The 9406-nt window shown below is 40.4% G+C and overlaps 1 protein-coding gene across 2 annotated transcripts; it reads left to right on the forward strand.

The window, feature by feature from the left end:
• Nucleotides 1-1970: 1970 nt before the first annotated feature.
• Nucleotides 1971-8408, forward strand: RSL24D1 (ribosomal L24 domain containing 1). Of its 2 annotated transcripts, none has more exons than XM_064721981.1 (6): nucleotides 1971-2124; nucleotides 3626-3739; nucleotides 5276-5348; nucleotides 6051-6114; nucleotides 6586-6671; nucleotides 7995-8408. In XM_064721981.1, the coding sequence occupies exons 1-6, from the start codon at nucleotides 2044-2046 to the stop codon at nucleotides 8066-8068; spliced, it is 492 nt and encodes a 163-aa protein (XP_064578051.1). In that variant the 5' UTR covers nucleotides 1971-2043; the 3' UTR covers nucleotides 8069-8408. The 2 variants fall into 2 exon arrangements, with proteins under 2 accessions (XP_064578051.1, XP_064578052.1); XM_064721982.1 differs by lacking the exon at nucleotides 1971-2124 and adding an exon at nucleotides 2648-2774.
• The last annotated feature ends 998 nt before the right edge of the window (nucleotides 8409-9406 follow it).

Consider the following 9406-nt stretch of genomic DNA (forward strand, 5'->3'; position numbering starts at 1 on the left):
TCAGAAGGCTGGAGCACAAGGGGTAGGAAGAGACAGAACAGAGTTTGCTTAGCTTTAAGCTAAGGGAAACCTTTCTGCTATCTTGAACTCTAATGGGTGGAGCCAGACCCCTCTCAGAGGGCACAGGGATAGGAAAGAGGCAAGAGAGAAATGTTCTCTAGAAAATTAAGATTAAATAGTAGGAAAAGATTGCCACCATACAAGTGGTCAGAAATTGGAACAGGAGCTCAGGAAGATTATGGAGTCTGTCCTTGAAGACACTAAAAACTAAACTGGATGTGGCCTTGAGCCTGGTATTAATTTGTTCTGCTTTGAGCAGGGCTTTGCTCTAGATGACCCCCAGAAGTGTCTTCTACCCAACATGATCATATGTCTCTGAAACCGATCCTACCAGTGCATTTGCCTGACAGTTGTTTATTCTTTCACATGACTGTATGACAGTTCTTTTACTTCAATTAGGAAACTTCTACAAGTATGTAAATACTTGCAGATCAGAGCTTTGCTGTGACTTTAAGGTAGTGATTTGAGATGTTTGGTGAAACAGTTCTTGCTGTAGTAATCTGTGTCAAAAACAAACGAGCCACTTGGCTTGCTGCAAAATCTCTTCTTCCAGTGAGGCTGTTTTTCACCTGGATACCCAATTCTGTCTGTGAATAACTATTAATGCAGTAGAAGTACATATTTGTTTTCTATAATTAATCTGGATTCTGTCACCAGCAACCTTCAAACTATATTGCCTTTTAGTCAGGGACAAGCACTTCAAATCTACAGCATAATGGCTTGTAGAGGAGATTAGTGCTTTGATGTGAAAAAAAGAGCTGGGAGTGATAATTTAATGGTAAATGCTTGTATTATCACTGTGCACTCACATCCTGTCTGCTGGATGTATTGGTGACAGTCTGTAATTCAAAGTGTTTAAACTGTAGAAGCCACCAAACACTTCACCCACGCAATACTGTGCCAGGAAAAGTGAAATAAATACAGCCCACAGGGAAAAAAATGGCATAGGCAGGAAACTCAAAGTAATCAAACTGAAAAAGGAGAACAGCCTGGGACCTAAGCAAACTTGTTTACTATTTGTTTGTTTCCTGTAGCTGTAAACTTGTCTTCATAGCTTCCCTGATAAAACTGGATTGTGTGTGTGTCTTTAGCATCTCCTCGCCCGGGCTGCCATCCTCAGTCCCACCTCAGAGCCCTCCCAGCCATTGACAGCCTGGCCACTGCTGTGCTCCAGCCCTGCTCCCTGCAGCAGACGGGGCTGAAAGACTGGAGACAGCCTCTGTGCTGATAAGGTGACTCCACTGTGCTAAAGCAAGTTTTCTTTCTTCCTCTGATATTTCTTAATACAGCACCAAGCTGACTGCCTTTCTTTTGTTGTTCTAGAAAGCAAAAACTGCTTTAGAAGCACATGCAATTCAATACATGGATTTTTCACCAGATACTTTGCGAGTTAATTTCTTTTAAATGGAGAGGCAGGAATTGTGGTGGTAAAGACTTATGTGGTCTGAGGAGGATTTCAGACTCAGAGCTGGGACAGCATCCTACAACTGAAGAATAGACAGAAGACCTCCAATTCCAACCAATTTGGATGGTACAGGGCCTAGTATTTAGGTCCTTTCACAATAAACAGGTAACTCTAGGAGAGGGAACAGGAGTAACAGGTACCTATCTATATGGTATGCAGAACCATTGGTTTTAGGACTTCAAATTTTGCTTAGATTTTGGATTTTACAGATAAGAAGACAGCACAGAAATTGTTGTCTGAATTTTACAGTAAATTAACTCTAGATTTAAAAATCTACGTTTAACTCCCTTTCTTTTCCTTGGGTGGCTCTGTGTATCCTTATGTCCGTATCGGTTCGTTAATTTCTCGCCCTTGGTACACAGCTTTTCCTTTATAAACAGAAGCCAGGGCCTCGGGCCGTGTGTGCCGGCGGCGGGGCCGGCAGGGGGCGCTGCGGCAGCGCTGCGAGAGCGGGCCCGCCCCTCGCCGCCGCCTCCGGTCAGCTGGGCCGCGCTTCCGCCCGCGCCGCCGCCGCCGCCATGCGCATCGAGAAGTGCTACTTCTGCTCGGGGCCCATCTACCCGGGGCACGGCGTCATGTTCGTGCGCAACGACTGCAAGGTACTGCCCGACCGGCACCGCCCTCCCCGCGGTGATCGCGGCCGCTCCCTGCGCCGGCCCGGCCCGTGCGGGCGGGCCCCGGCGGGGCTCGGTGTCACTGGCCGCGCCTCACGCGGGGCGCTCACGGCCGGAGGCCCTGTCCCGTACCGGGGCCGCTGTTGGCGGTCGGCACCGGCCCTGCCGGGGTACGCGCGCACCGCCCGTGTGTGTGGGCGGGCGGGAGCCCGAGGTGAGCGCGGCTGGTCAGAGCACGGTGCCGAGAACACCTTGGCTGTGGTTTCGATCCCTGTACGGGCCATTTGCTTAAGAACTGGACTCAGTAATCCTCTTGTCTGTGGGTCCGTTCCAACTCTGACTGTTCTGTCAATCTGCGAAATTCATCTCTTGGTGAAGCTTGCGCAGATCGCTTCCCTCCCGGGCCCGGGCTCAGGAGGGATCGAGGCTGAGTCACAGCGCCGGGCCGGGCTGGGAGCGCGCTGACACGGGCGGTGTGCGCACCGCGGCCACGAGGGGCGCTCCTAAAAACATCGCTTGGGAACAGAGCGTCGGGAAAAGGCAAAGCACCGTGGCAGCTGTGCCGGAGCTGAGGTCAAAAAACGTGGCAGAAGAGCGCAAAAAAAAAAAAAAAAAGCTATTCGAAGATGATTGCTGTAATTAAAAGTTTCATATTTTCTGTTAAATTTATTTAGAATTTCTATTATTTTTAAATTTAATTTTTAATTTATATTTAATTTTAATTTCTAATAAACTTTAGAATTTAGAATTTCTATTACATTTTTTTTAGAATTGACTATTAGATGGGAAGGAGGATATGGCTGTAAAAAAAATAAGGTTTTCAAAACCTCGTGAATAACATGTAATTCTGACCATTTTTAAGTGAACAGTCTGGTATTACGTAGAATATGTAGAAAAATAGGGAAAAAAGAAAAAGGTCCATTAAAAGGTTTTGTCATATGCTTTAACAGCTTTCAGTAATTTCAGTCCAGGACTTAACTAATGTGCTTAGGACTCCTGCAGGGTAATCTTTGGGGCTTAAGGCTGCATCCCAGAAAACAGACGTTTTTGTATGTGTGTTGCATTCATTATGAGAGGTGTGAGGATTTTTTGTTGTTCTCAGGATGGTACTGTATCTAAGAAGTGCTGGCAGCTGTAGAAAATTGTTTATTCATACTACAGGTTTGGCTTTATGGTTATTTTTGCAGATGATGATTCTCAAAACTCAGGTGTATTTTATGTATAATCAGCTTAATTGTAAGTACTTGTGCTTAACCCTGGCAGCTGTGAAATTGACTTTATAATGAAAAAAACAGTATAAGTGCTTGAAATTGTTTTTGTTAATTGCTGTATTTTCTATAAAATTACTGGCATTTGGAACCTGAATATAATTTGTGATGAGCAGTATGGTTAGAGTAACCTCAGTGTTTGATATCACACTTGCAGTGCTGCACGGATAACATGATTTAACTAAGATTTTTCTTCTTTTTCACCCACTTTTTAAAAGATATTTAGATTCTGCAAATCAAAATGCCACAGAAACTTTAAAAAGAAGCGAAATCCCAGAAAGATGAGATGGACTAAAGCATTCCGTAAAGCAGCTGGCAAAGAGCTGACAGTGGTAAGAAGCTGAACTGGTTCCCAGTTTACATCAGCACACTGAAATGGGCTGGGCTGGGTTCCTTAAAGCATTGTCATTTAACGAAAGGAGCTGGGGACAAGAGGGATTGTGGAAGAGACTGGGAGAGTTTCTTGAGAGTGAGCTGTTCATTCAGCTTGATTAAAATCTTCCACCTTGGGGATGGAAGCCAGTGGATCAGGTGTCTGTTCTGGGAACACGTGGTGGCTCCCGAGTCCAAGGCATTTTTTCCCACCAATAAATCCTCTAGTCTGTATGTATACAATTGGTAGTTGTGTTTCTGCACAAATAATCTGAGTTACCAGGTACCTGAGGAAGTCTCTCTATGCAGACCCTTAAAATAGTTACCTGTGAAGCCTCTTTTAAGCTTACAATGTGTAGAAAAAGTCTTTGCATAGAAAGGAATGTTTGAAAAACAGCTTGAGACCTCAAATGCAATTTCAAAACAAAGTTGCTTCAGTAGTAAAAGTGTTAAACATTCATATTTGGTGGGACAGTCCTTAAATAATTCAAGAATTATTGTGACTTAATTACCTATTTTTTTACAGAATAATAAAAATTTAGTAAGCATTTTGATACAGTGATTTCCTGCCTTTTGTGGATCTTTCATGGGAAATTGTGGTTTTATTTTTTAATGTGACTCTGAAAAGCCATGGTTAATTAACATCTTCAGTAATTGTGTTTCTTGCTTTTGAATTGTTTCTGTCTATGTTGAATTACATTTTTGAAAATAACTGAATTGAAAATTACTTTATTCGTGTCTAAATAGGTGACAATATGTTCCAATTTTGAGATACATAATGTTTTTTTAAGAATAAAGCCAATATATTAACTTAGTGCTGTGTAACTCAGCTTTACCACGACAAAAAACAACCTTTGGGCAGGGAGAAGTCCTCACATAAAACTGATATAAAGCTAAGTGTGCCTGGCAAAAAAAAGATCAGGAAACTGTTTTTAATCTTCAGCTCATGGGAATGAGGGGGTATGATTAGGGGGATGGCAGCTGTCCCAAGTGCCAGAGGTATCGACTGAAATATTTCACAATTTCAAATTAGACTGTTTCAGTATTCTTAAAATGAAATGGTGGTTGGGGTATTTTTTAAAAACCATTTGAAAATTACAAGCTGTTGACTAGAGCTTATTTGTCCTGCAATAAATGCTTTCAAATCTACCGGTTTTCAATTTCGCCTTCCACCTGTCTAATCTGCTCTGTATTTCCTATTCCACATGGGTTTTTTCTGTTCCTTTAGTCTTGCTAAATAGAAAATAGCTGAGGGTGATGTTGTGGTAAATAGTTCTCTTCAGACAAATCACTGTGGCTCCTGACACTTTGAGGTCAAACATTTGACTCAATTTCCTTCTCATATTTCTCCCTAATGATTGTTCAAGTCTAGGAACTGAGCTTCTGAAAGGGGGAAAAGAATCCCAAATTCAGTTCTGTGAGTGACTGCTACAGTATGAATGTATTGATCTGAAAAAGCTTCTGCATAAGTCTGTATTTACTTTTTCTTGATACAGGATAATTCATTTGAATTTGAAAAACGTAGGAACGAACCAGTGAAATACCAGAGAGAGTTGTGGAACAAGACTGGTGAGTCATTGTAGGGAAAAAACAAAAAAATTCATTTTTTACTTATGATTGTGCTTTCAAAAGACTTTTTAGAGTATTGACAGCTTGTAGTGATTGTGCTTGAAATTACTGAGATCATGACCAAATTCTGAATGTGTGGAGGAGGTTTGAGTTGTAAACAGGTGTGGAGTTTCACTTGATGTTTTTTTTCTGGAAACTGGTTTGAAAATGAGGACCAGAAGTCCTTTATTTTGTCTTCAAAACCCCTAAGTGATTTTCCAGCTTTTTGAGAGGCTCCCAATGTAATCCTTTTACATGATGCAGTTGTTTCTGTGTTTGTGCTTATGCCACTTCAGTTTGCTTCATAGAATCAATTGTCATAAAATAGGAGAACTGCTTATATTCATGTGAATGAATGCCACAAAGGAGAAGGTGGTAACTGGCATCTTTTTTCAAGCTGAGTCTTTTGCAGTGATGGTTAACTATAGGCATTATGTGTAGGCACAAAAGTGGAAGCATAAATAAGTTGTAAACTACAAGTTACCAGAGTTGCTACACAGAATGTTCCCTTATCCTGCTCTTGGGAGAAGGAATAGTTTCCTCTACATAGTGTAAGAATTACTTCTGGTATTTAGGTATTATGGGAGCTGCTTTACAAAAATAGCATGGATTTTCTGCTGCAGGGATTTAAGCACATTTAAAACAACTTCTGCTTTATTTCAGTGGATGCAATGAAGAGAGTGGAGGAAATAAAGCAAAAACGCCAAGCCAGATTTATTATGAACAGGTGAGAATTATCTGTGTGATGGGAACCCCTTGCCCTGTGTGTGTTAGACAACCTTTCCAGAAATGGGATGATCCAGTTTTAAAGAGTAATCTGCTTTGTATGTACACAGTCATCCAAGTGATGGGGTAAAATACACAGGGTGTGCTCTACTCTCTGTTATTGGCTGTCCAAGAAATGCAGCTTTTGGACACTCAAGGATAACAGCTGAAATGTAGTACTTGTTTGTATGCAGAGTCTTAAATGTTAACAGAATTCTGATAGGAGTTGGTACAGTGCTGCATTTTTTGTGGCTTTGTATCCAGTATTTTCTTGAAGTGGTTTTCAAATACTTTTTACCTTTATTTCCTCATAGTTATTTAGTTATAGTTATTTACAGCCTGTACATACCTTTAGTGAGAGATATCATGCATTAAAATGAAGGCCTGCATCTCCTCTTTGAAGGTGATTAAATCTAATTTTCCCCTTTCCCAGATTAAAGAAGAGCAAAGAGTTGCAGAAGGCAGAAGACATCAAAGAAGTCAAACAGAATATCCACCTTCTTCGTGCTCCCCATGCAGGTAAGAACTTGAGTTACTGGTTTGCCTACACAGTTCTAGGATGAGTGACTCATTCTACAGATCAATAATCCTGTATATTTGTCTTACAATTAATTTGTCTGTTGAATATGAGTAATAGTTCTTGCCAGTAAATGTAAGTAATGTCTTAGTTCTAAATCAAATTTACCTTTTTATTTGTCTAGTCCTGCATTCATCCCATCTAGTCCTTTCTCTTCATTATTTTGAGTGTTTTAAATTGCACTCAATATCTGGTGTTGCATGAACTGCATCTTTGTTATCCAATGCATTTATTTAAGTGTTCCCTTTGACCTGGTTAGTTGAACTCAACAGACTCTACCACTGAATGATATTAAACACAGTAGTTCAACTTTGCCGCTTGAATTTGTCAGTCAGTTGTGTAGAATTTACATGAAAATACTGTTCCTTCAGTGAAGTCACATTTAAAATAAATTATTTACTTTAAAAATACACTTAATGAAGTACAGTAATGAAGACAAGTTAAAAACATTTCCATTAGCTCTTGTTTTATAAGAATTACCAGTGATTTTATTTCTTCATTATGAGATATTAATTAGAAGTCTGTTCTATGGTTTTTCTTAGATTTTTGGATTTTTGTCAGGATATATTCACACTTTGGTTTAAGATTTAATGTGTCATGTCATGTACCCCTGCCTTTTTTTTTTTTTGAGGAAAGGAAAAAGATCTGAATTCAAAATTATAAATTAAAGTGATTATCTCTGTGTTTGTCTTTGCTTTTACTAAATTAGTGATGCACAGCACTGTGTGGTCCATCTGTTGGTCCAACACCAGCTGCCGTCTTGGTATTCTGCAATTCTGACTGGGCAGGGAGCAGAGTCAAATTTAAGTCTTGGGTTTTTCTTTTTCCTTGGTTTTTTTTGGTCATCTTATTGAGAGTTAGCATTCTTGCTGAACAACACAGCATTCAGGAGGGCTTTAAGTGTTTATTTAAAAACTAGTGGGAGAAGGCCATTGATCTGTAATAAGTAATGAATTTTTGTAGTCCTTTGCAAGGTTCTGCCAGGTATTGGCAGCTGTATCAGTTTGTCATAGCAGATGAAAACACAGGTTTGACTGCATTTTAGATTTTGCACAACAACAGCATCAGCTTTTCTGCTGAAACAAGTTTAAGAGATGGTGGAGGTTAGCAGTAAATACCTTTGAGCTTGATGGATTTGCTCATAAACATCTCTTCAAGCAATATATTTAGGCTGTTTCACCTGGAATAGACGTGTATATTGTTCAAAGAAAAACAGTTATTTGGGTTTAGAGAAACATGTTGAATTTGATTTGTTCTTTTTGAAGGTACACCAAAACAGCTGGAGGACAAAATGGTGCAGAAGCTACAAGAGGATGTGCCTATGGAAGAAGACTCTTAAAGAGCTTTTATTTGCTATTTATATTCTCTTCAGGAACCTTAACAGTTCCTTACTGCCTCACCTGACATCATTCTGAAATGTGCTTACAGTTGAAGAAAAGTACATTTTAGTGAATACTGGTCATTTACAATTTGAATTATTTTTTAAATGAAAAATAACAGGATGGATACTAGTTTGGGCAGTACTTAAAATTCTGCAATTTGAGAAAACCTTGTCAGCAGGATGGAGAATGAGGCTTTATGGTTTGAGATACCATGTGCTCCTTGGAAAGTTACACTTTTTCTGGGTAACTTTTCCAAGTTCATGCAAATAATTAAATAATAAAAGATGCTAGCCCTGAGCTTTTTGAACTTTGTCTGTTGTTCTTCCATAGTTGTAAAAGCAGATAAAAGTCTGTTTTAATGATTACAATGTGGGGGAGGATATATTAATTTTCATCAGTCCAGTGTGGTCCAGAATTATTTTCATTCTTGTCTTGGGGTAAAATTTTCAGTTTGAAGAATATAGTGTTTGTTTTATCTCCTTTCTACGTCAGCCACCCCAGGATTCCATTGCAGTTGACACCTGGCAAAGCTAATGCTGATGCAGGACTTAGGTTTGAAAAATAGTAATGGTGATATCACCTAGTCTGGAGTTGTCATCCTCACCCACCAAAATTCAAATCTAATGTCTAATCAGGCAGATGGAAATGCTCAATAAGTCACACTAGAGACTGTTTTTACCTGACTTTACCTGCTTGCAGCACCTGGTGATAGGGTGCCCTTGTGATTTTTTTTTTTTAAAATTTAGTTGCTGTGGTATCCTGTTCTCTTGTCTGTCAACTGGAGCACAAGGTGAGGGGGGAAGAGCTGCAGCTGAACAACATGGGGCTGGTGATCATTCTGCACATCTCTGCACAACCCACTGCATGCAGAGACCTTCATGGGGAGCTGCTGAGCTGCAGAGGAACGGTGGTTTTCTTTTAGGAAGCTCGCTGTCCAACCACATTTCTAAGAGAAATTGTTATTATTTAAGACATTTTGATGAAAATCTACTTTCTTTGCTTGCTTAAGATAAAAATTTCTTTAGATTTTGCATTTTGTCTACATGACTTAAAGAGAAAATGTCCAACTGAGCAGTATCCTGGTGGTCATGGATAAATCCTGCCAAGCAGGAGGAAGGAAATGCATTCCCCTTTCCACTTGAGCAGCTCTGGATCAGACAGTGGCTTGCCAGGGGAGCTTGGGGATAGGCAAACAGAGAGCCCTTATCTGCCTCCTGTGTGTGGGGCTGAGCTGTGCCCAGTCCCTGGGGAGGCAGGAGCTGCCATGCTCCCCCTGAGCAGGCTGGAGAGAGAGA

This window comes from Zonotrichia leucophrys, chromosome 10 (genome assembly GCF_028769735.1).
Source record: "Zonotrichia leucophrys gambelii isolate GWCS_2022_RI chromosome 10, RI_Zleu_2.0, whole genome shotgun sequence".
In the NCBI taxonomy this organism is placed as follows: Eukaryota; Metazoa; Chordata; class Aves; order Passeriformes; family Passerellidae; genus Zonotrichia; species Zonotrichia leucophrys.

Bases quoted from the DNA above. Each gene is read 5' to 3' on its own strand.
- RSL24D1 (XM_064721981.1), top strand. From the start codon at position 2,044: ATGCGCATCGAGAAGTGCTACTTCTGCTCGGGGCCCATCTACCCGGGG. The intron at 5,349-6,050 runs GTGAGTCATTGT...GCTTTATTTCAG, and splicing joins AGAGTTGTGGAACAAGACTG to TGGATGCAATGAAGAGAGTG. The intron at 6,672-7,994 runs GTAAGAACTTGA...TTCTTTTTGAAG, and splicing joins TCTTCGTGCTCCCCATGCAG to GTACACCAAAACAGCTGGAG.